At 63.6% G+C, this 27,177-nt stretch overlaps 4 protein-coding genes across 4 annotated transcripts; 1 reads left to right on the forward strand and 3 right to left on the reverse strand.

Annotated features, from left to right (window-relative positions):
- Positions 1 to 423: 423 nt before the first annotated feature.
- On the reverse strand, positions 424 to 4,051 carry FBXO46 (F-box protein 46). Its single transcript, XM_015302719.4, has 2 exons — positions 3,979 to 4,051; positions 424 to 2,294 (listed from the first exon to the last, which is right to left on the reverse strand). Exons 1-2 carry the CDS (start codon positions 4,045 to 4,047, stop codon positions 561 to 563), a joined length of 1,803 nt encoding a protein of 600 aa, XP_015158205.3. The 5' UTR covers positions 4,048 to 4,051; the 3' UTR covers positions 424 to 560.
- A 1,177-nt stretch (positions 4,052 to 5,228) lies between these two features.
- On the reverse strand, positions 5,229 to 17,177 carry GIPR (gastric inhibitory polypeptide receptor). The gene is made up of 15 exons (XM_025144504.3): positions 15,966 to 17,177; positions 14,444 to 14,470; positions 13,770 to 13,828; positions 12,593 to 12,683; positions 12,414 to 12,521; positions 12,198 to 12,319; positions 10,858 to 10,961; positions 10,157 to 10,304; positions 9,223 to 9,382; positions 8,106 to 8,166; positions 7,936 to 8,005; positions 7,750 to 7,838; positions 7,064 to 7,202; positions 6,381 to 6,422; positions 5,229 to 5,450 (listed from the first exon to the last, which is right to left on the reverse strand). Exons 3-15 carry the CDS (start codon positions 13,809 to 13,811, stop codon positions 5,262 to 5,264), a joined length of 1,365 nt encoding a protein of 454 aa, XP_025000272.2. The 5' UTR covers positions 13,812 to 13,828; positions 14,444 to 14,470; positions 15,966 to 17,177; the 3' UTR covers positions 5,229 to 5,261.
- OPA3 (optic atrophy 3 (autosomal recessive, with chorea and spastic paraplegia)) lies at positions 16,284 to 17,422 on the forward strand. Its single transcript, XM_015302721.4, has 2 exons — positions 16,284 to 16,458; positions 16,946 to 17,422. Exons 1-2 carry the CDS (start codon positions 16,317 to 16,319, stop codon positions 17,311 to 17,313), a joined length of 510 nt encoding a protein of 169 aa, XP_015158207.2. The 5' UTR covers positions 16,284 to 16,316; the 3' UTR covers positions 17,314 to 17,422.
- Positions 17,423 to 17,959: 537 nt separating this feature from the next.
- VASP (vasodilator-stimulated phosphoprotein) lies at positions 17,960 to 24,657 on the reverse strand. The gene is made up of 13 exons (XM_025144512.3): positions 24,598 to 24,657; positions 22,625 to 22,796; positions 22,043 to 22,215; positions 21,532 to 21,598; positions 21,276 to 21,310; positions 20,959 to 21,138; positions 20,199 to 20,284; positions 20,029 to 20,074; positions 19,906 to 19,936; positions 19,698 to 19,743; positions 18,940 to 19,012; positions 18,757 to 18,814; positions 17,960 to 18,355 (listed from the first exon to the last, which is right to left on the reverse strand). Exons 3-13 carry the CDS (start codon positions 22,043 to 22,045, stop codon positions 18,318 to 18,320), a joined length of 663 nt encoding a protein of 220 aa, XP_025000280.2. The 5' UTR covers positions 22,046 to 22,215; positions 22,625 to 22,796; positions 24,598 to 24,657; the 3' UTR covers positions 17,960 to 18,317.
- Positions 24,658 to 27,177: the final 2,520 nt, after the last annotated feature.

Here is a 27,177-nt window from a genome sequence, read left to right on the forward strand (position 1 = left end):
ATCCAACCATCCAAGCAACCACCCAACCAACCCACCATCCAGCCAACCACCCAACCGACCATCTGACAGACCATCCAACTGGCCAACCAATCAACTAACCATCCAATCAACCAATCATGCAACCACCCAACCACTGAACCACCCATCCAACCATCCAACCACCCAACCAACCATCCAATCACCCAACCATTCAATCAACCAACCATCCACCCAACCAACCATCCAACAGACCATCTGACAGACCATCCAACTAGCCAACCAATCAACCAACCACCCAACCACCCATCCAACCACCCAATCTCCCACCCAGCCATCCAACCAACCAACCAACCATCCAACAGACCATCCAAATAGCCAACCAATAACCAACCACCCAACCAACCGCCCACCCAACCACCCAACCAACCATCTGACCGCCGCTTCTTTCCATTTTTTCTTCTTTTCTCAGCTTTTTTCTCCACTTCTTTTCCTCCCCATCCTCTGCTTCCCTCCCCCCACCCCCTCCCTCCCTCCTCCCCCACCATTTTGGGGGGGATCCGGCGCCGTGTCCCCACGTCCCTTCACCTGCCATCATCGCGGCGTGCCGCCGGGTGCACCCAGTTGTTGTCGTGCAGCCCCACGCGGCAGCCGGGCGCTTCCTTATCGGGCCGACGGCAGCACATCCAGTAGGAACGGCCGTAAGGCAGGTCATGGTGGTAGGGCTTGGGGTGCCATCGGCACAGCGACACGTCCCCCTTCTCATAGTGCTTCTTGCACTGCTTGCAGGGATCGTCGCGGTACAGCGGGTCGCGGTTCCAGCGCGAGTCGGTGGCTTGCACCCCGAACGTCTCGATGATGGATTTGAAGTAGTGGCAGGAACATTTGAGGGCCGCCAGGGTCTGGGTGGGCAGGTAGCTGAAGATCTTCACCATCACGTGCTCAGGAAGCAGCAACATGTACTGCCGTGGCTCCAGCAGCCGCTGGATCTTGAAGCGGATCTCCAAGAAGTCGTGCGACACGTGCCGGTACAGCCGGCACAGCGACGGGTCGGCCACGGTGGACGGATTCTCCTCCGGTGCCTCCATCCCCGGCCCCTTTTGGGTCGTGTCCTCAGCACCGGGTAGGAGGAAGAGCTGTCCCGGCGGCGGTGGCTCCTCCTGCGGTGCCGCCAACCTCACCGTCTCCTCCTTCACCTTCTTGGCGCTGTCCTTGCCGAAGAAGACGCACTGATCCACCACTCCCGTCACCACCACGTCCACGTGGAAGCCAGACACGCAGTCCCGCGCCGCCGCCGCGGCCGTTTCCCCCACCGACCCCTCGGGGCCATCCCCCTTGCTGCTGCCCACCGCCCCTTCGCCGCACGGCACGGCCACGTCGGCACCATCGCGGTCACCGCTGGGCGCCGCGTTGGCCAACAGGAACTCAACGTTGGTGGGGAGCTGATCACGGGACGGGCTGATGAGCTGATACAGATCGCAGGTGATCTTGTCCTTGGCTCGGGTGCCACCACCTCCACCCATGAACACACAACCGGGCCGGCCGCCGGCGCTCGCCGGCTCTCCAGATGCGGTGTTGGCGCGGCCGTCGCGAGCGCTGGAGATGCGGAAGGCGATGCGTACTTCGCCCGGTGTCGCCGTCGCCGTCGCCGCCGTGGTGCTGCTGCAGTCACCACTGGGGTGGCACAGCCCGTTGTGCCGCCCGCCAGCCCGTTGCCGTGACTCAAAGTGTGCCACGGCCTCGGCCACGCGGCTGCAGTCGGCGCCCGGCGGTGCCGGCGGCCCTTTGGCATCGCCGTTCACCTCCATCAAGCTCTGCACGGCCAACGCCGCCCGTTGCTCCACCAACGCCACCATTTCGGCTACCGAGAGAGGGTCCGGGGCTTCACCATCCCCCTCGTGGTGGGGGGTCTTACCGGGCTGGTGGCAACGCCGGCGCCGTTTGGCTTTGGAGCTCTCGCTGCCCCAGTTGCCTTTCACCTTCATGGCGTTGGCGCGGCCGCCGGCGCCGCCGCATTGGTGGGCCACGAAAAACGCCACCTTCTCTTTGGTGTTGCCTGGTTTGATGACGTACCACGTGTCCAGCAACACGCGGCCTTCCTCTGCCGGCGCGGCGGGGAGAGGGGGGGGGGTGTTCTCGGAGGGTCCGCGGGCGTCTGGGGGGTCTTCGGGGGGTCGGCACGGCTTCCGGGTGGGGACAGGGACGGGGCATGGCTTATTCTGGGTGTAGGTGCCGAAGGGACGGGGACACCAGAGCTGGAGGTGGGGGAAGGCGTTGGGCTCCATCAGGGCTGCATGGCAGAGCGGCGGGGGGCCGGCCTGAGGAGAGATGGGGGTGTCAGCGCGGCCCCGCAGAGAGGATGGGGACATTTGGGATGGGGGTGGGACAGGGATGTTAGTGGGGATGGGATGGGGGTGGGATCAGTGGGGGTGGGATGGGAATGGGATGAGGATGTTGATTGGGATGGGATGGGGACGTTAGCGGGGATGGGATGGGGACATTTGGGATGGGGATGGGGTGGGGATATCAATGGGGGTGGGATGGGAACAATGGGATGGGGACATCAGAGAGATTGGGATGGGGATGGGATGGAGAAATCATTGGGGACATTAATGGAGATGGTGTGAGGATGGGATGGGGACACCAATGGGGTTGGGACAGAGATGGGATGGGGATAGAATGAGGACATTGATGGGGATGGGGGCATTAATGGGGACATCATGGGGACACGAATGGGGATGGTATGAGGATGGGATGAAGACATAAGTGGGGAGAGGATGGGGGCACTAACGGGGCTGGAGGACACAGTATGGGGACATTATAGGATTGGTGGGGACAGAGTGGGAATGTTAATGGGGATGGCAATGAGGACATCACGGGAACATAATGGGGCTGAGGGAGACAGTATGGGGACATTAATGGGGCTGGCAGGGACAGCATGGGGTTGGGATTGGGATGGGGATGTTGGTGGGGATGGCATGGGGAGGAGGAACGGACATTAATGGGGCTGGTGGGGACGGTGTGGGGGCTTCAGTGGGATGGCAAAGGGAGTGGGATGGGGACAGCGTAGGGACATTATGGGATGTAATGTGGACATTACGGGGATGGGATGGGGACACTATAAGGACATCAATAGGGCCGGGGGGGAGGGAGGGGGGGTATGAATGGTATCAAAAGAGACAGAAATGGGGACAATGTGGGGGTGAGGGGATGGGATGGGAACAACGCAGGGACACCATAGGGGTGGGGGGGGATACCATGGGGACAGCAGAGCAGTGGGAGGGGGTCACCATACGGACACCACAGGGGCTGCAGGGGACACCATAGGGACCCTCAACCACCTCTCAGGCCCCGCCCCTCCCTAAGCCCCGCCCCCTCCCACCTGTGCCCCGCCCCCTCCCACCTGTGCCCCCCCAGGCCCCGCCCCTCACCCGCACTGCGCGCTTCTGTCCCTGCGATGCCCGAAGAAATGGGCGGGGCTTAGCGCTGTGGGCGTGGCCAACCCCCCCCTTAAAGCGGCGTCGCACACCGCTCGGGTGGGGCCCACCGGGCAGAGGGCGTGGCCCCTTTAACCGCCGTCGTTTGCCCGCGGCCAATCAGCGCGCGGCGTTCGGGCCATGCCCATATATGGACGGCGGCGGCGGCAGCGCGGCCTGCGGAGCGGAGCCGCACGAGGGGGCGTGGCCAAACAAATGGGCGTGGTCACACAAAGGGGGCGTGGCCAAGACGAGGGGCGTGGCCCTCCCCCAGGTCCCCGCGAGGATCCCACGCGCGACAGCGCACCCCAAACCCACACTACATCCCCCCCCACCAACAAGGGCCAGGCCTCGAGGCCTAGCAGGCCTCACTAGGCCTCACCCTCCCCCGCAAGCCCTCAAACACCGCGAAAAGATCCCGGGACCCCCCCAACCCGCCCCCCCCGGTCGCTCCCCGTTCCTCGGTGCTGTCTCCGTGCCGCCCCCACCCCCGGCCCCGCCCTCCCCCCGGCCCGGCCCCGCTCACCGGGCAGGTGCCGGGCGCGGCCGCTCCGCCTCTCTCCCCGCGCCGCTTCCGGGGTGCCGCTCTGCGCATGCGCGCAGCGCCGCGCTCAACGCGCCTGCGCGGCGCCGCGGTGCACGACGGGATACCGAGTCCTCCGCTCTACCTCTGCGCATGCGTGGTGCTGCCCGCTGACCCTACGCGTGCGCCGTGTTGGTCGCCGACTCTACGCATGCGCGTAGCAAAGAATTCTGGGAGTTGTAGTCCACAGCGGTGGGGGGCACGAAAAAGGGCCACGAAATCGCTCCCCCTCCCTCCCCCCAAAGGCGTACGCACGTGACGTCACACGAAGGCACTGAAGGCTGTCACGTGTTCTTCTTTTGGGGTGGGGGGGCACAAAGGTTTTTTCCCTACATGTAAAATAACCGAGACCCCCCCCCACCCTCCCCAGATCCCATAAAGCATTGTGGACCCCCCTCCCCCTCCCCAGAGCCTAAAGAAATCAGGGACCCCCCCCCCCAGAATCCAAACATGCCATAGGCCCCCCCCCAAAACAAACCCCAAAGGTATAGGGGACCAACCCCAGACCCAAAAGGTGTCAGAGACCCCCCCATAGTCCCCCCTTCCCAATACCCAAAAGCACTGGGGACCCCCTCAAGGGTCCCCAAAGGTTTCAGGATATCCCCAGAAACCCCCCAGTACTGGGGACCACCCCCCCCCCCCCCCCCAAACCCACAAAGGTGTCAGGGACCCCCCCCCCTTGTGGCCATTGTGGGCTGCCCCCAAACCCACAATGGCAATGGGGACCCACCCAGGACCCAAAAGTGTCACAGACCCCCCCCAGACCCCAAAGGCATTGGTGATCCCCCCCAAACTCCCACAGGTGTTATGGATCCCCCCCCCCTCAAACCCCTACCAATGCCAGAGACAGCCCCCCCAAAGGCCTTGGGAACCCCCTCCAAACCCATTATGGCATTTGGGACACCCCCTCCACACCCCAAAAGTGTCACAGACCACCCCAGACACCAAAGATATTGGGGAACAACCCCCAGCACCCAAAGGTATTGAGGACCCCCACCAAACCCCTACAGATACCAGAGACGCCCCCCCCAGACACCTTGGGAACCCCCCCCCAAATCCACAGTGGCAATGGGGACCCCCCCCAGACCCCAAAAGTGTCACATAATTCCCCCGGAACCCAAAGGTATTGATGACCCCCCCCCCCACATCCTCACAGGTTTTAGGACCCCCCCCCCCCCCCAGATCCCAAAATCATTGCCCCCCTCCCCCTCCCTCCCCCCGGCCACTCAGCAGCAGCTCTCAGCCAGAGGGTGCCCCGCGGGGTCCTGGGGTGTGGGGTGGGGGTGTGCCCCCCCCACGGCCACGTAGCGGTTGGGGCGCCGGGGGGGTCCACGGGGGGGTCCGCGAGCGGTGTGGGGTGGGCAGGAGGTGGCCAAGCGGCACCGTTGCCACCCGCGGCGCACTTCCGCCTGCACCTGGGGGGGGGCACAAGGTCATATCGCGACATATCGCAACACATCGCGACATATCGCGACATATCGCGACGTATCGCATGGCACAACACAGCCCGATGCAACATGTCATGCCATAGCACGATATGACACAACACACGGCGACATATCGCGACGTATCGCGACGTATCGCATGGCACAACGCGACACAGTGCAACACAACACATCGTATCACGACACGACGTGACACGAGGTGACATATCGCGACATATCGCGATATACTGTGACATATCGTGATGTATCGCAACATATCGCGTCTCGACACAACCCAACGCGACGCGCCATGTCATGACATGGCGACAGACTGCGACATATTCTGACACATCGCGTGGCTCAACACAACCTGATGCAACACGTCGTGTCATATCGCGACATGACGTGACACGTGGCGACATATCGCGACAGATCAGCTGTCGTGCCATACCACACCGCACCGCGACACAGCACAGCACAACACATCATGCCATATCGTGACCTCTTACAACACATCACGACATGTCACGACATGACACAGGGCACCACAGCACACCACCCCACATCGTTTGGCATGACATATCGCGATATATCGCGACAGCTCGCCCCGCACCATGACCCATCATGAGATATCACGACGTAGCACGATGTACCACGATCTATCGCGACACGTCACAACACGTCGCATCATATCACGACAAATCGCGACACACTGCAACGTCACACCACTGCCACGCACAGCGCAGCCCGGAGCGTCGCGATATGTCGCGATATGTCACAACATGGCCCAGCAGAGCACGGCACGCCGTATGTCACGATACATCACCATCACAACACATTGCCACGTGTCGCGATATACAGCCACATGTCACGATACGTGCCCCCATGTCGCGACATACGGCCCCATGTCGTGACACGCACCTCCTTGTTGACGAAGCAGTAGAGGACGCTGACAATGAGGCCCTGGGAGGGGGCACCGGGGGGGTTTGGGGGGGCAGCTGGACATGGCGCCCCTCCTTACATCCCCCCATGGACCCCCATTGCCCCACAAGACCCCCCCCCCCCACACACACACAACCCCCATTGCACCCCCATACCCCCCCTGCACCCCTCCTTCCCCCATTGACCTCCAACACCCCCCACATCCCCCCCCCTCCACCCCATTTCCCCCATTGCACCCCCATGACCCCTCCATGTCCCCCCATCACCCCCCCATTTCCCCTCCAGGACCCCCCAAGACCCCCCCCCCCCACCCCCCCACACCCTCCACACCCCCTGCCCCCCATAGACCCCCCCAACCCCCCACATCCCCCATAGACACCCCCACCCCCCCTATAGACACCCCTCACCCCCACACATCCCCCATAGACACCCCCCACACCACCCATAGACATCCCCACCCCCCCCATAGACACCCCCCACCCCTCCGCCCCCAAAGACCCCCCCCATAGACACCCCCACCCCCCCACATCCCCCATAGACACCCCCCAGCCCCCCACATCCCCCATAGACACCGCTACCCCCCCATAGACACCCCCACCCCCTCGGCCCCCCCTAAACCCCCCCCCAAACCCCCCCATCCTCCCCCCCCCCCCGCCCCCCACCTGGCAGGAGGACAGCAGCAGCTGCAGGAAGAGCCTCACGAGGCGCACGGTGCCCCCCGCCCGCTCCTCCGCCAGCAGAGCGAACGCGGCCTCGTGCACCCCCAGCAGGGGGATCAGCGTCAGGGTTGACTTGGCCAACCTGGGGGGTTGGGGGGGGGGGATATAAAATTGTAAAATTGGGGGGGGGGGAGGGTATATATGTGGGGATAGGGTGGGGATGTGGGGGGGTGTGGAGTGGGGAGTGGATGGGGATGGGGACATGGATGGGATGAGGACATGGAGGGGACGTGGATAGGATGGGGACATGGATGGGGACATGGATGGGGACATGGATGGGATGGGGACATGGAGGGGGACAATGTAGGGATGGGGACACGGATGGGACATGGATGGGATGCGGATGGGGACACACTTCACGCACAGCCCCGCGTCCCCGTGCCCACAATGCTCCCATGTCCCTCAGTGTCCCCATGTCCCCATGCACATCCCAGAGCCCCCACATCCCCCAGCGCCCCCACATATGTCCCCCAGTTACCCCCATGTCCCCCATTGTCCCCATGTCCTCACATCCCCCAGTGCCCCCACATCCCCCATTGTCCCTGTGTCCCCACATCCCCCAGTGCCCCCCATTGTCCCCATGCCCCCCTTTAACCCCACGCCCCCCCAGCGTCCCCCTGTGTCCCCACCTGACCCTGCAGTCCCCTCGGGCCACCTGATGCGCCCTCACTTTGGCCACCAGGATGCGGACGATGCGCACGAACACCACGAAATTCACCTGCGGCATCACCAGGTTGGGGACAGGAGGGGTCACCCCACGTGTCACCTCCCCCCCGCCCCCCCACGTGTCACCCACCCACCCCCATGTCACCCACCGCCACGGCCATCAGGATGGGGCAGCGGATGATCCACCACACCGCCGCCTTCTCGTTCCTCTCCCAGCACCTACATATGGGGACAAGGCTCAGCGGTGTCCCCAACACCATTGGGGACAGCGGTGTCCCCAATATGGGGCAGAATGGGGAGGGGGGATGGGGGGACTCACCCCTCGTTCTCGTAGAGGTAACGCACCACCACCCACGGCACCACGAAGAGCACGGGGGCTCCTGTGGGGTCAGGTTGGGGGCACGGGGTTGGGGACGTGGGGGTGGGGATGGGGACATGGGGACGTGAGGTTGGGGACATGGAGTTGGGGAATTGGGAGCAGGGTTGGGGACATGGGGTGGGGTTGGGGATAGGAGGATGGGGTTGGGGATAGGAGGATGGGGTTGGGGACATGGACATGGGGTTGGGGACATGGGGTGGGGTTGGGGATAGGAGGATGGGGTTGGGGATATGGGACATGGGGTTGGGGACATGGGGATGGGGGTGGGGATATGGGGGTGGGGTTGGGGTCATGGGGTGGGGTTGGGGACATGGACATGGGGTTGGGGACATGGGGTTGGGGACATGGACATGGGGTTGGGGATAGGAGGATGGGGTTGGGGATATGGGACATGGGATTGGGGACATGGGGATGGGGTTGGGGATAGGAGGATGGGGTTGGGGACATGGACATGGGGTTGGGGATAGGAGGATGGGGTTGGGGACATGGACATGGGGTTGGGGACATGGGGATGGGGTTGGGGATAGGAGGATGGGGTTGGGGATATGTGGACGGAGTTGAGGACACATGGGGATGGGGACGGGGACATGGGGCCATGGGGATGGTAAAACTGGATGGGGACATGGGGTGGGGACATGGGATGTTGGAGGGGGACACTGTAGGGGGACACAAGGATGGGGACACGGGAAGAGGGACATGGGATGTTGGATGGGGACATGGGATGTTGGATGGGGACATGCGATGTCAGATGGGGACAATGGATGGGGACACTGGAAGAGGGACATGGGATGTTGGATGGGGACATTGGATGGGGACATGGGGATGAAGACATGGGACATTGGATGGGGACATGGGATGTTGGATGGGGACAATGGATGGGGACATGGGGATGAAGACATGGGACATTGGATGGGGACATGGGATGTTGGATGGGGACAATGGATGGGGACATGGGTATGAGGACATGGGACACTGGATGGGGACATTGGATGGGGACATCAGATATGGGACTGGGGACATGGGGACATGGGGATGTGGGGCCACGGGGCCACCTCACCCCATCCGAGCAGCAGGAAGGCGGGCAGGCAGCGGTCACCCGAGAAGGTGGCGAGGACCAGCAGCTTGTGCAGGAACAGCCCCTCAGCCAGCAGCCACCCGTAGTTGGCCCCGACGCAGTACTGCGTCAGTGCCTGCGCCAGCCGGCACCCGGCCACCGCCTGTGGGGACAGCGGGGACAGCGGGGTGGCACCGGCGTGGTGGTCATGGTGGTGGGGGCGGTGGTGTTGGAGTGGGACGGTCGCGGTGGCGTTGATGGCATTGGGGTGGAAGCAATGTGGTGGAACCAACGTGGTGGCGTCATTGGGGTGGTGGAACCAAGATGGCGGCATCAATATGGTGGAACCAAGATGGCGGCATCAACATGGTGGCACCGATGTCACGGTGACCTCATCATAATGGCATCAATACTGTGACGCCATTTTGTGTGACCCCAACCCTTCGTGACCCCAAACCTTGGATAACCCAACTCTTGCTGACCCCAACCCTTGCTGACCCCAACCCTTGCTGACCCCAACCCTTGGTGACCCCAAACCTTGGTGACCCCAAACCTTGGATAACCCAACTCTTGCTGACCCCAACCCTTGCTGACCCCAATCCTTGGTGACCCCAAACCTTGGATAACCCAACCCTTGGTGACCCCAAAACTTGGTGACCCCAAACCTTGGATAACCCAACTCTTGCTGACCCCAACCCTTGCTGACCCCAATCCTTGGTGACCCCAAACCTTGGATAACCCAACCCTTGCTGACCCCAACCCTTGCTGACCCCAAACCTTGGATAACCCAACCCACGGGTTCCTCCACTCTTCCACGCCTCCATTCTTCGTGACCCCAACCCTTGGTGGCCCCATATTTGGAGTTCCTCCCACCGTGGGTCATCCCAACCTTCGGTGCCCCCCACCCTCGGTGTGCGCCCCCCCCAAAGACACCCACCTCCTGGCTGAGGACCTGCAGTGGGTCGGTGGTCCCGGGCCGCAGATGGCGGTGCAGCAGAGCGTCCCGTGTCAAAATGGCGCCGGCCCGCAGCACGAAGGACAGGAACAGGTTGGCGTGGATGTAGTTACGGGTGCACCGCAGGCGCCTGTGGGGGCGGAGGGACCCCCGGGCAGCACCCATGGGTGCCCCGCAGCACCCATGGGTGCTCCGATGGTGATCGAGCCCATAGGTGCCCCACTGCGCCTATAGGTGATCGCGATGCCGTACCTGAAGAGCAGGAGGAGGAGGAGGGTCAGGGCAGCACCCATGGGTGCCCCATAGCACCTATGGGTGCTCCAAAAGTGCTCAACCCCATAGGTGCTATGGGGCACCCATGCGTGCTCACGTAGTGCTCAGCCCCCCATAGGCACCCTACAGCACCCACAGGTCCCCTGCAGCACCCAGGGGTGCCCCACAGCACCCAAGGGTGCCCCATATCACCTATGGCTGCTCCTATAATGCTCGGCCCCAAAGGCACCCCACAGAATCCAGGGGTGCCCCACAGCACCTATGGCTGCTCCCGCAGAGCTCATCCCCATAAGCACCCCACAGCACCCATGGGTGCCCCATCCCACCTATGGGTGTTCCTATAATGCCCAGCCCCATAAGCACCCCACAGCACCCAAGGGTGCCCCATAAGCACCCATGGGTGCCCATACCTGAAGAGCAGCAGCAGGAGGAGGGCGAGGAGAAGGGAGATGAGGGACACGGAGTAACCCACGGTGTACACCAGGCGGAACTGCTCCAGCAGCCAGGCCTGCCGCTGTGTGGGGCGGGGGGACGTGGGGACAGAGGGGAGACATGGGGACAGATGGGGGTGGGGGGATGTGGGGACAATACGGGGACATGGGGACAGTATGGGGATGGGGGGATGGGGGGACAGAATGGGGACACGGGGACAGAATGGGGGTGGGGGGATGTGGGGACAGTGTGGGGACATGGGGACAGTGTGGGGATGTGGGGACAGCGTGGGGATGGGGGGACGCGGGGACAGAGGGGGGACAGGGGGACAGATGGGGGTGGGGGGATGTGGGGACAATACGGGGATGGAGGGACAGTGTGGGGATGGGGGGACAATGTGGGGATGGGGGGACGTGGGGACAGAATGGGGACACGGGGACAGAATGGGGGTGGGGGGATGTGGGGACAATACGGAGATGGGGGGACAGTGTGGGGATGGGAGGATGTGGGGACAGAGTGGGGACATGGGGACAATATGAGGACGTGGGGACAATAATGTGGGGGCGTGGAGGATCGCGATATATCATGCCGTATCGTGATATATCGCGATATATCGTGCCGTATCGTGACATATCGTGATATATCATGCTGTATCGTGACATATCATCATGCCATATCGTGACGTATCATGACATATCATGCTGTATCGTGACATATCGTGCCATATCGTGCTGTATTGTATCGTACGGTGACATATCGTGACATATCATTGCCGTATCATGCTATATCATGACATATCGTGCCATATCGTGACATGTCATGCCGTATCGTGCCATATCATACCATATCATGCTATATTGTGCCATATTGTGACATATCATGCCATATCATGCCATATCATGCCGTATCATGACATATCATGCCATATCGTGCCATATCATGCCGTATCATGACATATCATGCCGTATCGTGACATATGATGCCATATCGTGCCATATCATGACATATCGTGCCATATCATGCCATATCATGCTGTATCGTGCCACATCGTGCCATATTGTGCCATATCGTGCCGTATCATGACATATCATGCCATATCGTGCCATATCATGCTGTATTGTGCCCTATCATGCCATATCGTGCCATATCATGCCATATCGTGCCATATCATGCTGTATCATACCATATTGTGCTGTATCATGCCGTATCATGCCATATCATGCCATATCGTGCCATATCATGCTGTATCGTGCCATATCGTGCCATATCGTGCCATATCGCGCCGTATCGCCCCATATGGCGCCGCGCCAGCGCCCACCTGCAGCGGCGTCTCCTGCTCCGTATCCTCGCACTGCGAATGGTCCCTCCAGGGCCGCCCGCTGCCGTCCGTCACCCACTGCCCGTCGGGGCCACAGCGCCGGACCACCACCCCGCCCTGCACTGCCGCCACCACCGCGTCACCGCCACCGCCCCCCCCCCCCTCCCCCGGTACCCCATCCCACCCCCCCCCCCATCCCGGTGCCCCCATCCTTACCTCGGTGGTGCCACGGGAGGTACCACGGGCACGGGGAGGTGGCGGTGCTGTTGGGCGCCGCGTCCCCCCAGCACACATACATGTCAAAGCTGCGGTTGCAGACGGGCCCTGATTTGATGGGGGGGGGTCAGAGGGGGGTCCCCATTGTGTCCCCCCCCCCCACACCCCACTGCGCTCACCGGGGGCCGGGGGGTCGTGGAGGAGGCGCAGCTCGCAGGCGTGGCGGTACTGCTGCCAGGCGGCCAATGTGGCTGCGGCTGAGCGCTCACCCTGCATGGGGACAGCGGGTGGGGGGGCATTGTGGGGACACCGCCACGGGGGACATCGCCGTGGGGACATCGTTATGGGGACATCACCATGGGGACATCATGGGGACATCGTTATGGGGACACCGCCGTGGGGACACCGCCATGGGGACACCACCACGGGGACATCACTGTGGGGACACCGCCATGGGGACATCGTTATGGGGACATCGCCATGGGGACATCGTTATGGGGACATCACCATGGGGACATCATGGGGACATCATGGGGACATCGTTATGGGGACATCACCATGGGGACACCGCCATGGGGACATCGTGGGGACATCATGGGGACATTGTTATGGGGACATCACCAGGGGGACACTGTGGGGACACCGCCATGGGGACATCGTTATGGGGACACCGCCATGGGGGCATCTTTATAGGGATATCATCTTGGGGACATCATCACGGGGACATCGTTATGAGGACATCATTATGGGGACATCATTATGGGGACATCATGGGGACATCGTGGGGACATTATGGGGACATCATTGAGGGGACATCATTATGGGGACATCATGGGGACATAATTATGGGGACAACCAACCCCCCCCCCCCCCCAGTGCCACCCGGTGTCACACACCCCAGGGTCACCCACCCTGTGGGTCACTGTCCCCATCACCCTGTGGGGCAATGGGGGGGGGGGGTCCTGGGGGGTCCCAAAGGTAATGGGGGAGGGGATGGAGGGTCTGGGGGGGTCTTGGGGTGGGGGGTGGGGTGGTAAAAGGGCAGGGGGGGATTTGGGGATGGGGGCTGAGGGGTGTGGGGGGCTCCTGGGGGGGTGCCTGTCGGAAGGGGGGGGGGGGGATGGAGGGGGTCGGGGGGGGGTCCCAGGAGGACTTGGGGGGGATTCTGGGGGGGTCCCAGTGGTAATGGGGGGGCAGTTGAGGATAGGAGATGTGGGGGTGATGAGGGCGGGGGGGGTCCTGGAAACCTTGGGGGGGGGGGGGGGGGGTCGGGGGGAGTCTTTGGGGGCGTCCTGGGGGGGTCCCGGTGATAATGAGGAGGGGAGGGGTGGGGGGGGGCAGGTAAGGGGTTCTCACCTCCGCCCCACGCAGGACCCGGCGGAGGAGGGGGGGTCCCATGATACCGACGGTACCTCCTGCAATTGGATGGGGGGGGGGGCGTAAAATCATCCCCCCCCCCCCCCCGCGTCCCCCCGGTGTGGGCTCCGCTCTTAAAGGCGCCGCGCCCCCCCCCCCCCCCTTAAACCTTTTAACACCCCCCCCCCCCCCCCCCCAATCACTCCCGGAGCGCTTTGACGCGTTTCGTTACCACGGAGCCGCCGGGAGGCACCGACGGGGCGGGAGGGGGGGGTTGGGGGTGGGGGGGGCACAGGATCAAGACCCCCCCCCCCCTTACACCCCATATACACCCCCCACCCCATAATCCACCCCCCCCCATAATAACAAAGCGATCTCTATGGGACCCCCCCCCCCCCCCCAATTCACAACGTGCAGCCGTCGGGGGGGAGGGGATGAAGCGATACAAACAACCCCCCCCCTCCCTGTGCCCCCCCCCCCCTTTTTTATCCCTACCCCACAGTCCCTCCCCCACACTCCCCCCCCTTCCAAAGTGCCCCCCCCACGGTGCCTCCCCCATCCCATTGCCCCCCCCCACCCCACCATGCGCTGCCCCCCACGATGCCCCCCCCCCCCCCAGAGACACACACACTGTGCCCCCCCCCCTCCCCAACACCCCCCCGGTCCGTCGGTACCGGCTCAGTTCGGGGCTCCTCTTCGCCCTTATGGGGTGAAAGGGGGGGGGGAGAGAGAAGGGGGGGGGCGGGGGGGGGCACAGCCACTGAATCCAACGGCACCGCCCCCAGGAAGGGCGGGGGCAAAGGGGGGGGGGGGGGCACTGTGGGGGTGTGGGGGGGGCACCAGATTTGCCTCCCCCCAAATCCACCCCCCCCCCAAATTCCCCTATGCCCCCCCCCACACCCCACTATCGCCCCCCACCATTATCCCCCCAACCCCCCTTAGGTTGGACCCCCCCACGCCCCCCCCCATGACCCCAATGCCCCCTCATTGCCCTATTGCCCCCCTATTGCCCCCCCATGACTTCATTAACCCTATTGCCCCCCATTGTCCCACTGACCCCATAGTCCCCTATTGCCCCCCACACCCCCTTATTGCCCCCATCCCCCTATTGTCCCCATTACCCCCACTGCCCCCCTACTGCCCCCCATGATCCTATTAATCCCACAGCCCTCTCATTGCCCCCCCACTGCCCCACATTACCCCATTGCCTCCCTATTGCCCCCATTGTCCCCTATTGCCCCCCACAGCCCCCTTATTGCCTCCATCCCCCTATTGCCCCCTAATCCCACAGCCCCCCTATTGCCCCCATTGCCCCTCCTTGCCCCAAAGTCTCCCTACTGCCCCCCATTATCCCCCATTGCCCCCCCACTGCCCCATTGATCCCACAACCCCCTTAATGCCCCTCATTGCCCCATTGCCCCAGCCCCTCTATTGCCCATATTGTCCCCCATTGCCTCCTTTGCCCCATATCACCCCATTGTGCCCCACTGTCCCAAAGCCCCCCCATTACCCTATTACCCCCTAATTGCCCCATAGGCCCCTATTGCCCCCCTTTAACCTGTTGCCCCCATTGATCCCACAGACCCCCCTATTGCCCCCCACTATTCCACGGTCCCCCAATTACCCCCATTGCCCCCAGTGATCCCATTAATTAACGCCACAGCCCCCCATCACCCACAACTGCCCCATGGCCCCTCTATTGCCCCCCATCGTCCAATCCGACCCCATTGTCTTCCATTGACCCCACTGTCTTCCACTCACCCCATTGTTCCCCACTGACCCCATTGGCCCCCACTGTCCCTCATTGATCCCATTGTTCTCCATTGACCCTCGTTGACCCCATGGTCTCCCATGGGTCCCTAATGACTCCATTGTCCCCACTGACCCTCACTGACCCCACTGATCCCTGTTGACCCCACTGGCCCCACTGACCCCCCCCCATTGATCCTCATTGTCCCTCATTGACCCCATCAATCCCCATTGACTCCATTGTTCCCCATTGACCCCATTGACCTCATTGACCCCATTGACCCTCATAGACCCCATTGTTCCCCCTTGGCCCCATTGACCCTCATTGACCCCATTGACCCCTTTGTCCCCCACTGACTCTCATAGACTCCATTGTTCCCCCTTGACCCCATTGACCCTCATTGACCCCATTGCTCCCACTGACCCCATTGCCCACTTAACACCCACCCTAAGGCTCCGCCCCTCTCCTCCCCACCCGTCACATCCCACCTCATTTACATAACTCCGCCTCCCCACTGTGGCTGCGCTCTCAATTCAATCCGGCACTCAACGGGTTAACGCCGGGCCGGACCGCACCCGTGGGCGTGGCCTAACCCGTGTGGGCGTGGCAGAGCGCAGGAAAGGCAGCCTATTGGCGGAGCCTAGCTGGGGGCGTGGCTAAGTGGCGGCCAATCCCTACGGGCGGGGCGGGACACAGAAAGGGGCGTGGCCTAGAAGGGGGCGGGGCGTGACCACCGCGTAGCCCCGCCCCGCCCGCGGAGTCGCGCGGCTCTGACGTCATCATCCGGCGTTCGGACGATGGTGGCGGGCGCCTTCCCCATCGCCAAGCTGCTGACCCTCGGCGCCCGCCAGCTCAGCCGCCCGCTGGCCGCCCGCATCAAGGCCGGGGCCCGCGCCAGCCCCTTCTTCCGGACCTACATCTGCCTGCCGCCTGCACAGCGTGAGCGCCGAGGGGAAGGGGGGCGGCCAATGGGAGGGCGAAGCGCTGGGGAGAGCTGGCCAATGGGAAGGGAGAGGGGGCGGGATCGGGGGGGAAAAGGCGGGAGGAGGCGAAGGGAAGGGGGGCGGCCAATGGGAGGGCGAGGTGGGTGGGAGGCGGCCAATGGGAGAGAGAAGGGGGCGGGAATAGGGGAGAGAAGGGCGGAAGCTGAGGGAGGGGCTGAGGTGAAACGCTATAGCCAATGGGAGGGCGAGGCGGTAGGGAGGCGGCCAATGGGAGCGCGCTGAGGGCGGGCTCAGGGAGACGAGGGCGGGAGGGGCTGAGGGGCCAACGGTGGGCGGGGCGCGGGTGGGGCAACGGCCAATGGGAGGGCAGATCGGAAGGGAGGGCGGTGAGTGACAGCGCCGGGGGCCAATGAGAGACGGGGAGGCGGCATCCGCGAGGAGACGAGCGAACGGGACGAGCGGTGATGTCTGGCGGCCCGCAGTGTACCACTGGGTGGAGATGCGCGCCAAGATGCGGATCATGGGCTTCCGCGGCGCCGCCGTCAAACCGCTGAACGAGGAGGCGGCGGCCGAGCTGGGGGCCGAGCTACTGGGGGAAGCCATCGTGTTCGGCGTGGGGGGGCTGTGCCTCTACCTCGAGTACTCCCGGCAGGCGGGGCAGGCGCGGCGCCGCGAAGAGGAGCAGGCCGCGGCCCTGCGTGACATGGCGGCGGCGCTAGAGCGCATGCGCGGAGAGCTGGACGCGCTGCTGGCCGAGAGGGGCGGGGCGACGCCAAGCCCCGCCCCCACGCAGAGCCCCGCCCCTAACCCAAGCCCCGCCCCCGCAGCACAGCTCGTCCCCGCCCATTAAAGCGCCCCCGCGCTCTTCCCGGCGGCGGGCGGTGAGGAAGGGGGCGTGGCCGCGGCGCGGGGGCGGAAGGGGCGGGGTTAATAAACGTAGGGGCGTGGCTTTGTCCATATATGGTTGTCGGTGGCTCTAGGGGGTGTGGCCAAAGACTGTGGGCGGGGCTTTGCGTAATAAGGGTGGCGGTAATGGGGTGAAGGGCGGGGCTTACTGTGGGCGGGGCCACAGGGCTTCCTGGTTTGAGCCAAGGGGCGTGGTCAAAGGCGGTGGGCGGGGTCTAGAGTGGGCGGTGCCTGGGTTAAAGGAGCCCCAGCCCCTATGGGTGGTTGGGGGTGGAGTCAAGGGCTCTCTTTACCATACAAGGACATTGTGGGCGGGGCTAATGAATGAGGGGGTGGGGCGAATCCCAGTAGGCGTGGCCAAGGGGCCCCAACCTTTCAGTGGAGGGGTGTGGCCACATGGAAGGGGGCGTGGCTTCCCTTCCCCCAATCAACCCAATTAGGGGTCTATGGGGATGAGGGTCGGGGGGGGGGGGGTTCCCTGATGTGTCCCCCCTCCCATCAACCCCGATGTGATATTAAATCACTGCAGGCCATTCCTTGTCCTATTGCTGTGACAATGGGGGGGACAGACGACACAAAAGGGGGGGTGGTCCCATAAGAAAGAGTCTTTATTTGGGATGATAAGGGGGGGGGAGGGGTGACAACCAACCCCCCCCCCCCATCCCCCCAAATTCATTTCTTTTTGACCAAAGTGACATAAAATAGCTCCAAAGTGGTACAAAACAAACCGGGGGGGGCACAGTGTGAGTGGGGGAGGGGGGGTTGGCCCAAGCACCCCTTTACCACCCCCCCCCAAAACAGCATCGGCCGCTTTAAGGCACAGCCTTTGTTTGTAGGTGTGTGGAAGGGGGGAGGGGGGGGGGTTCAAACCTGGGCCCCTCCCCCCCACTTTGTGTGTGTGCGTGATGGGGGGGGGACACAGTGCAAAGTGTGGTTGGGGGGGGGGATTTAGGGGGCTCCACGCTTCCGCAGCTCCATCACAAATGCTGAGGGGGGGGGAGAAGGGATGATGTCACCAAGGGGGGGGGGGGGGGGGGACGACACACCCTCAAGTTTGCCCCCCCCGCTCCCACTTTCCTGTGCCCCCCCCCCTCGGCCCCCCACTCCCCTTTTGCTATTCCACCCCACTGCCACGTGACCCCCCCCCCAGACCACCCCTTATTGCCATACAATCCCCATATTAACCACCCCATTTTCCCACGCCCCCCCCCACTTCCCTATGACCCCCCCTTTCGCCCCACAGCCCCTCCCATTTCCCCACCCCCCCATATCTTTACAACCCCCTCCCCTTTGCCAACAACACTCCCATTCCCCCCACATCCCTCTCCACGTTGACCCCACACCCATTTTCTCATGCCCCCCCCCCCTTCTCCCCCCCCCTCCTCACCCTCCACGATCTCCTCCTTCATCTTCTGCAGCTCCCTCCGCACCTCCTCCAGCAGCTCCTGCACAGGTATAGGGTTGTGGAGGGGGGGGTCCCCCACATTCATATCACCCCCCCCCCCAAGCCCCCCCACCCCCATAGGCTCCCTCCTGTAACCCCCCCCTCACCCCCCCCCCCCCCCAGTACCTGTTTGAGTCGCTCCAGGTCGGGCTCCTCAGCACCACTGGGGGGGGGCTCAGCATGGGGGGCTGATTTCATCCTGAGGGAGGGGAGGGGGGGGGACTGGGTCAGACCCCATATAACCCCCAATACCCCCCCACAGACCCCAAACTGCTCCCCCACAGACCCCAAGCACCCCCAACTCCCCCCCCTTGGCTGCTCAAATATCCCCCCCCCCCCCGGAGACCCCCCAAACCCCCCCATGCCCCTAAATGACTCCCCCTTACACCTCTAAATTCCCCCCCATCCTCCCCCACAGACCCTGATCACCTCCTTGCCCCCCCCCAAATACCCCCCCAAATTCCCCCATCCCCCTCCATAGACCCTGAGCAGCCCCAAATCCTCCCTTGGCCCCCATATCCCCCCCCATTCCTCCTATAGACCATAAGCACTCCCAAATCACCCCCCCTTTGGCCCCCCAAAGACCCCCAGATCCCTCCCAGACTCCAAGTGACCCCCCATACACCCCCAGCACCTCAAAACCCCTCCATAGACCCCCAAATCTCCCCCTATAAACCGCCAGCACCACAAATCCCCCCCCCAAGATGCCAGAAACCCCCCTGCAGACTCCCAACCCCCTCCCCATATACCCCCAGCACCCTGACCCCCCCCACCCCAACATCCATATCCCCCCCATGGACCCCCAAATCCACCCCCATCAATACCCCCTCCTCAACCAAAGACCCCCTCCCCAAATCCCCCCCACTCCATGCCGCCCCCCCCACCTGGGCAGAGTGCTGCTCCCCTTCTCCCATGGCCTCCTCACAGGCTCTGCAGAACGAGGACATCAGATATGGGGGGGGGGCACGACCCCCCCCTTATTTTAGCCCTCCCACCAGCCTCCATCAGTCGCAGAACTACAACTCCCAGCATGCTTTGTCATAGGGGTGCGCCGCAAAGCATCATGGGAGTTGTAGTGCCTTAAAAACTCACCCTGCGTCTTTGTGCCCGGCTCTGCATCATCCTGGGGGGGGGCACATAAAAAGGGGTTATATTGAGGGGGGGCCCGGGGGGAGCACCCCAAAATATATTTATTATTGAGGGGGGGGCACTCACGAGAGGAGCATCCTCGTCCCTTTTTGGCTGCAGTGTGGCTTTTCTCCTACGGAGGAGGGGGGGGGGGGGCACATAATAATATAAGGGGGGGAGCATGACAGGAAATGTGCCCCCCCCCCCCACCTCGAATTTTGGGTGACCCCCCCCCCCCTCAAAATTGCAGCCCTCACCTGCGGGCCAACATGGCGTTCATCTCCTCCATCAGCCCCCCCCCACCCCCAGCTTTGGGGGGGGCATTGGTGGGGGGGGCTTCGTCCTGGGGGGGGGGGGGGGGGGCAATGAGATGAGGTGACCCCCCCCCCCCCCCAAAATTAATGACCCCCCACCTTCTTCAAGTAATGACCCCAATTATTCCTCCCCTCTCAATTACTGACCCTCCTAATCATTGACCCCCCCATTATGGCCCCCCCAATTTCTGCCCCCCCAAATTAAGAACCCCCCCCAATTAATGACCACCTCCACTTAATGACCCGCCATTATTGAGCCCCCCAATTAATGACCCACCCCCAATTACAGCCCCATTGCCCCCCTCATTATTAACCCCCTCAATTACTGCCCCCCCTCAACGACTCCCCCATTAATGACCCCAATTACTGCCCCCCAATTAATAACCCCCCAATTAATGACCCCCCATATTAATGACCCCCCCAAAATTACAGCCCAATTAATGACCCCCCTTAATGACCCACCCATATTAATGACCCCCCAAAATTACAGCCCAATTAATGACCCCCCTTAATGACCCACCCATATTAATGACCCCCCCGAATTACAGCCCCAATTGTTGACCCCCCAATTACTGACCCCTCCCATTACTGCTCCCCCACTTAATCACCCCCCCCCCAATTACACCCTCAATTATTGACCCCCCCCAATTACCCCCCCAATTACCGCCCCCCCCAATATTGTGCCCTCCCCCCCCTTCAATACCTTCCCCACTTTCCTGAGCTTCGCCCCCGCAATGGCAGCAGCAAAGGCCCCCCCGGACCCCCCCCCAGCAGCAGCACCTCCAGGTAAGGGGGGGGCAGGTGGGACCCCCCCACTGGGTGGGGGGGGGCCAGGAGGTGGGGGTGGTCCTGGTGGGGGGGGGGGGGGCCGCCGTGGGGGCACCTGGAATCGAGTTGGGGGGGAGGGGAGAGATTATGAGGTGTGTGGGGGGGGGATTTGGGATGTTCCCCCCCCCATACATTGGGGTTTATTGATGGGGGGGGGGCAGGTTTGGGATGCCCCCCCCCATCAGCACCTACCTGAAGGCCCCATGCGTCGCTCAGGCTCCTCCTGCCTGGGGGGGGGGGGCAAAGTGAGGGGGGGTCTGACTTGTCATCGTCCCCCCCCCCCTCCAGTATAGGACCCCCCCCACCAAGGCCCCCCCCCTTTATTGGGGGGGAGGACAGCACCCATAGGGATGCCATATTTTGGGGGAGGGGGGGGCCACCAAAGGGACCCCTTTTTTGAGGAGAGCACCCATTGAAGCCCCATTTTTTTTGGGGGGGGGGCACCCACCTCTCTGCCCCCCCCCCTTCCTCTGGGGTGGCCCCTCCTTCTGGTTCCATCCGGGTCTGCGACGGCCCTATGGGGGGGGGGGGAGGGTCACAAAGTTGGGGGGGGGTCAGGGTGTTGTCTATTCCCCCCCCCCCCCCTTATCCAGGCCCATAGGATAACATCCCCCTCCCCCCCCATGACCCCCCCCGATGGGGGCTGTGCCCCCCCATTATTGGCATTAAGGGGCACAAAGTTGGGGGGGAGTGGAGGGGGGGGAGTGATAATGAAGTGTGTGAGTTAAATGGGGGGGGGGACGGGACAATAATGGGGGGGGTCAATGTTGGGGGAGGTAACTGGGGGGGGGCAGTAATTGGGAGGGGGGGGCACACAATCATTTGGGGGGGGGCTGATGAATGGGGGGGGAGGTCAATCAGTGGGGGGGGTCACCAATTGAAGGTCAGTATTTGGGGGGGGGGTCATTCGAGTGGGGTCCCCCCCCATATAGGACGAAACCCCCCCCCCCAACGCTCACCATCCTCCAATGCCCGCAGTGCTTTGGTGACGGCAGCAGCGAAGGCGGCCGCTTCGGGGGGGGCCCCAAAACTCAGCCCCCAAACCCCCCCCCGCCCCCCCCCTCCATTGATGGAACTGGGGGGTGGCCTGGCTGTACCGGAGCCCCCTCCCCAGGGGGCAGTTCAGAACCACCTGCATTAAGGAAAGGGGGGGGGGGAGGGTTAGGGACCCCCATAGCCCCCCTCCCCCTTATACACCCATAAGACCTCCATAGCCCCCCCTCCCCCCAAAAAACCCATAGGGCCCCCACTGCCCCCCCATATATACCCATAGGACCCCTATTATTGCCCCCCCTCATGTAAACCCATAGGACCCCCAAAATAACCATAGAACCCCCCCATATCCCCCCACCCCCCCATTCACCCACAGCCCCCCCCCCCCCATAGTGCCCCACAGACCCCCCCCACACCTATAACCCCCCATGGCTGCCCCATAACCCCCATAACCCCCCCATATCCCCACTCCCTCCCCGCCCCATTCACCCACAGCCCCCCCCCCCACACCCCATAGTGCCCCCCCCCCCCCGACCTCCCCCCCCCACCTGCTGATCCGGCTGCATTTTCCTCCCCACGAGGCGGTAGGAGCCGTTCCCCTGGTGGTGGTAGAGCTGCACACAGCTGGGGGTGTTGGGCCCCCCCCCCGCCGCCACCCACTGCTTCTGGGCCTCATCGTACTGCAGCACCGTAGCACGGGCACTGCACAGCAGCGTTTCACTGCGGGGGGGGGGCACGGAAAGGTGGGGGGGCACAGAAAGGCGGGGGGTCAGCCCATTATAGGACCCCCCCCCCCCCCTTCCCCTTCCTCTTTTCATTATCAGTGCTCTGGCCCTTTAAGAGATACTCAGAGGTGGGGGACCCCCCCCCCCCCCCAAGCACCCATAATGGGGGGGGGGGGTACGGACCCCCCTATGGGTGACCCCCCCCCCCCATAACAACTCATAAGTGGGGAGGGGGGCATGGAAACCCCCCATTGGTGACCCCCCCCCCATAGGCACCCGTAAGTGGGAGGGGTGGGGGGGGGGGAAGCATAGATTCCCCCCCCACTGCCCCCCCCCCTTTCAATAGGGGCCCATAAATGGGGGGGGGGGGGCATGGACCCCCTAGTAGGAACCTATGGGTGTGCCCCCCCCCACATACCACCTATAGACCCTCCATAATAAGGACCAATGGCGGGGGGGGGGGGGTCACCCCCTCAATATGTGACCCCCCCAATAAAAACACCCCCACGTCACACCCCCCCCCCCCCATTTCCACCTATGGGGGGGGGTGGGGGGGGGGAGGAAACCCTAAACCCTCTGCAGTTCCCCATTCCCACGCTGCCCCCCCCCCCCTTTATTTTTTAACCCCCCCCCCCCCTCCACCGTTTTCCTTCCTCTTCCCAACGGCTGTGGGCGGAGACATCCGGGGGGGGGGCGGAGTTTTGATCGACCCTATATAAACTCTGTCCTTCCCCCCCCCCTTCCACCCTTCCCCCCCCCCCCTCTCCCGGAACTCATTCCAATAAGGAAACGCAGGCGCTGGGGGGGTCCCTTTGTGGCCCCCACCCCCACCCCCCAGTGCTCCCAGTAACCCCCATTACCCCCCAGTGTTCCCAGTAACCCCCCCAGTGTCCTCCCAGTGCTCCCAGTAACCCCCAGTGCCCCCCCAGTGCTCCCCATAACCCCCCCAGTGCCCCCCCAGCGCCCCCCAGTGCTCCCAGTAACCCCCATTACCACTCCAGAGCCCCCCCAGTGTCCTCCCAGTGCTCCCAGTAACCCCTATCGCCCCCCCAGTGCTCCCCGTTACCCCCCCAGTGCCCCCCCAGTGTCCTCCGAGTGCTCCCCGTAACCCCCATTACCCCCCCAGTGCTCCCCATAACCCCCCCAGTGCTCCCAGTAACCCCCCCATTGTCCCCAGTAACCCCCATTACCCCCCCCAGTGCCCCCAGTAACCCCCATTATCCCCGCAGTGCCCCCCCAGCGCCCCCCCAGTAACCCCCAGTGCCCCCCCAGTGCTCCCTGTAACTCTGTGCCCCCCCAGTGCTCCCAGTTACCCCCCCAATGCCCCCCCAGTGTCCTCCCAGTGCTCCCAGTAACCCCCATTACCCCTCCAGTGCCCCCCCAGTGCTCCCAGTAACCCCCAGTACCCTCCCTTCCACCCCAATGACCCCCACTGCGATCCCAGTGCCCCCCCCCCAGCGCCCCCCGGTGCTCCCAGTAACTCTCAGTGCCTCCCCAGTGTCCTCCCAGTGCCCCCCCCATGCTCCCAGTAGCCCCCCCCAGTGCCCCCATTGCCCCCCATTGCCCCCTCAATGTCCCCTGCAATGCTCCCACTAACCCCCCCCAGTGCCCCCCCCCCGGCTCCGTCCCCACCCCATACAACCGTACCCCCCCCCCCCCCCAGTGCTATTCTGACCCCTCCATACAAACGGAAACCCCCCCACGTGCCCCCCCCATACAATTACGACCCCCCCCACGTGCCTTCCCCATACAATTACGACCCCCCCCCAGCTCCGTATCCCCCCCCCCCAGCCCACCTCATTGCCGCCAGCGGTGCCTGTGGGGCCGGGCCGGGCCCTTCCGGGGGGGGAAATGGGGCGGGGGGGGGCCGGAATGGGGCGGGGGGGGCAGAAAGGGAGGAGGGGGGGGGGGAGGACCGAACGGGCGCGACCTCGAGGCCACGCCCCCAGCCCCGCCTGGCCACGCCCACTGCGTGAGGCCACGCCCCCCTCCGTGCGTTCGGTGATGGCTAGGCCACGCCCCCCTTCGGTTCGGGGCCGGTTCTTAAAGGGGCGACGGCGAAAGGTGGGGCCCACTGCGGGGCGCGGGGACCTTGGAACCCACCAGTATGTTCCCAGTACTCCCAGTATGCCTTAGAGCCTTCCCAGTATGGCTTAGAGCCCTCCCCGTTATGCTCGCAGTTCCCCCAATATGGCTCCCAATGCCTCCAGTGTGGATCAGAGCCCTCCCAGTATGATCCCAGTATGGCTCAGAGCCTCCCAGTATAACTCACAGGCAAGCTGTTCTGTGGTCACTGGGAGGCACTGGGAGGGCTCTAAGCCATACTGGGATGCACTGGAATGCACTGGAAGGAGTTCTGAGCCATACTGGGGGGGCACTGGGAGGGCTCTAAGCTATACTGGGGGGCACGGGGTGGCTCTAAGCTATACTGGGGGGCACTGGGATGCACTGGAAGGGCTTTGAGTCATACTGGGGGGCACTGGGGGGCTCTTAGCCATACCGGGGGGCACAGGGATGCTCTGGGAGGGCTCTAAGCCATACTGGGGGGCACAGGGGGGGCTCTGAGCTATACTGGGGAGCACTGGAATGCACTGGAAGGGCTTTGAGTCATACTGGGGGACACAGGGATGCAATGGGGGGGCTATGAGTCATACTGGGAGGCACTGGGAGGGCTCTAAGCCATACTGGAGGGCACAGGGGGGGCTCTAAACCACACGGGGGGGCACTGGGATGCACTGGGGGGGCTCTAAGTCATACTGGGGGGCACTGGGATGCAGTGGGGCGGGGCCGGGGGGGGGGGTGATGTGGGGGGTGGGGTGGAGCCCCTCCTGTCCCCACCCCCCACCCTTCTGTTGGCCCCGCCCCCCTCTCCCTGTGTACCCCCCCCCTCCATCCTCCCCCCCCCCCCCGCCACCGCCCTTTGTCCGCCGCCGCCTCTCCGTTCCCCGCGATGGCGACGCGGTGATGCCCGGGGGGGGCCCGGAACCCGGAGCCCGATGCGGGGGGGGCCGCTATGGGGCAGGTCCTGGGCTTCGGCCACTGCAGTACGGAGCGGGGAATGGGGATGGGGGGGGGGGGGAGGAGGGGATGTGGGGTGGGGTGGGGTGGGGGGCGACGGTTGGGGGGTTATAGGGGGGATAGGGGGATATAGGGGGGATATAAGGGGGATATAGGGGGGATATAAGGGGGATATAGGGGGGATGCTGGGGGGGGGTATAGGGATGGGGGATATGGGGTGTATAGGGGGATGCTGGGGGGGGATGGAGGATATAGGGGGGATATAGGGGGTATAGGGGGTGGGGGGGTATAGGGGATGGGGGATATGGGGTGTATAGGGGGTATGGGGGATGCTGGGGTGGGGGGTGCATAGGGGATGGGGGATATAGGGGGGATATAAGGGGGATATAGGGGGATGCTGGGAGGGATTGTAGGGGATGGGGGATGTAGGGGGTATAGGGGGATGTTGGGGTTGTGGGGGTATATGGGATGGGGGATCTAGGGGGGATATGGGGGGATGCTGGGGGGGTATAGGGGATGGGGGATATAGGGAATATAGGAGGATGCTGGGGGGGGATGGAGGATATAGGGGGGATATAGGGGGTATAGGGGGACGTTGGGGTGGGAGGTGCATAGGGGATGGGGGATATAGGGGGGATATAAGGGGGATATAGGGGGGATGCTGGGGGGGTATAGGGGATGGGGGATATAGGGAGGGATATGGGGGGATGCTGGGAGGGGGATGGAGGATATGGGGGGGGATATAGGGGTATAGGGTTAGGGGGGGTATGGGGGGGGTAGTGTAGGAGATGGGAGATATAGGGGATATAGGGGGATGTGGGGGGGAGGAGAGTGGAATGGGGGGGGGAGTACTGAGGGTGGGAGATGTAGGGGATGGGGGATGTATGGGGATATAGGGGAATATAGGGGGGTAGTGGGGGTGGGGGGGTATAGGGGGATGTGGGGGGGGTACTGGGGGTGCCCCAGTAGGGGATGGGGGGTATAGGAGGTATAGGGGGATGGGGGGGGGGGGTATGGGGAGATAGAAGGGGTGGGGGGGGTACTGGGGGTGGGACTGTAGGGGGTACATAGGGGGGCAATGGGGAGCACTGGGGGGCTGTAAATCATACTGGGAGGTACTCGGGGTACCCGGGGGGGGGGGGCTTTAAGCTGTGCTGGGGGGCACTGGGGGACTCTATGCCATACTGGGGCCACCGGGGGGGGCTCTAAGCCATACTGGGGTGGCAATGGGGGGTCTCTAAGCCATACTTAGGGGTGCTGGGGGGGCTCTAAGCCATACTGGGGGGTACTGGGATGCACTGGGGGGGGCTCTAAGCCATACTGGGGGGCCCTGGGGGGGCTCTAAAGCCATAGTGGGG

Source organism: Gallus gallus, chromosome 38 (assembly GCF_016699485.2).
Source record: "Gallus gallus isolate bGalGal1 chromosome 38, bGalGal1.mat.broiler.GRCg7b, whole genome shotgun sequence".
Classification (NCBI taxonomy): Eukaryota; Metazoa; Chordata; class Aves; order Galliformes; family Phasianidae; genus Gallus; species Gallus gallus.

Coding starts and splice junctions, on each gene's coding strand:
- FBXO46 (XM_015302719.4), bottom strand. CDS start 4,047: ATGCGCAGAGCGGCACCCCGGAAGCGGCGCGGGGAGAGAGGCGGAGCG. Junction 2,295..3,978: donor CCGCGCCCGGCACCTGCCCG/GTGAGCGGGGCC, acceptor ATCTCTCCTCAG/GCCGGCCCCCCGCCGCTCTG.
- GIPR (XM_025144504.3), bottom strand. CDS start 13,811: ATGGGACCCCCCCTCCTCCGCCGGGTCCTGCGTGGGGCGGAG. Junction 12,320..12,413: donor CCTCCCGTGGCACCACCGAG/GTAAGGATGGGG, acceptor TGGTGGCGGCAG/TGCAGGGCGGGGTGGTGGTC. Junction 7,203..7,749: donor CGAGGGGACTGCAGGGTCAG/GTGGGGACACAG, acceptor CCAACCCCCCAG/GTTGGCCAAGTCAACCCTGA.
- OPA3 (XM_015302721.4), top strand. CDS start 16,317: ATGGTGGCGGGCGCCTTCCCCATCGCCAAGCTGCTGACCCTCGGCGCC. Junction 16,459..16,945: donor CTGCCTGCCGCCTGCACAGC/GTGAGCGCCGAG, acceptor GGCGGCCCGCAG/TGTACCACTGGGTGGAGATG.
- VASP (XM_025144512.3), bottom strand. Junction 21,311..21,531: donor GAAGGGGGGGGGGCAGAGAG/GTGGGTGCCCCC, acceptor CCCCCCCCCCAG/GCAGGAGGAGCCTGAGCGAC. Junction 19,937..20,028: donor GGGACGAGGATGCTCCTCTC/GTGAGTGCCCCC, acceptor GCCCCCCCCCAG/GATGATGCAGAGCCGGGCAC.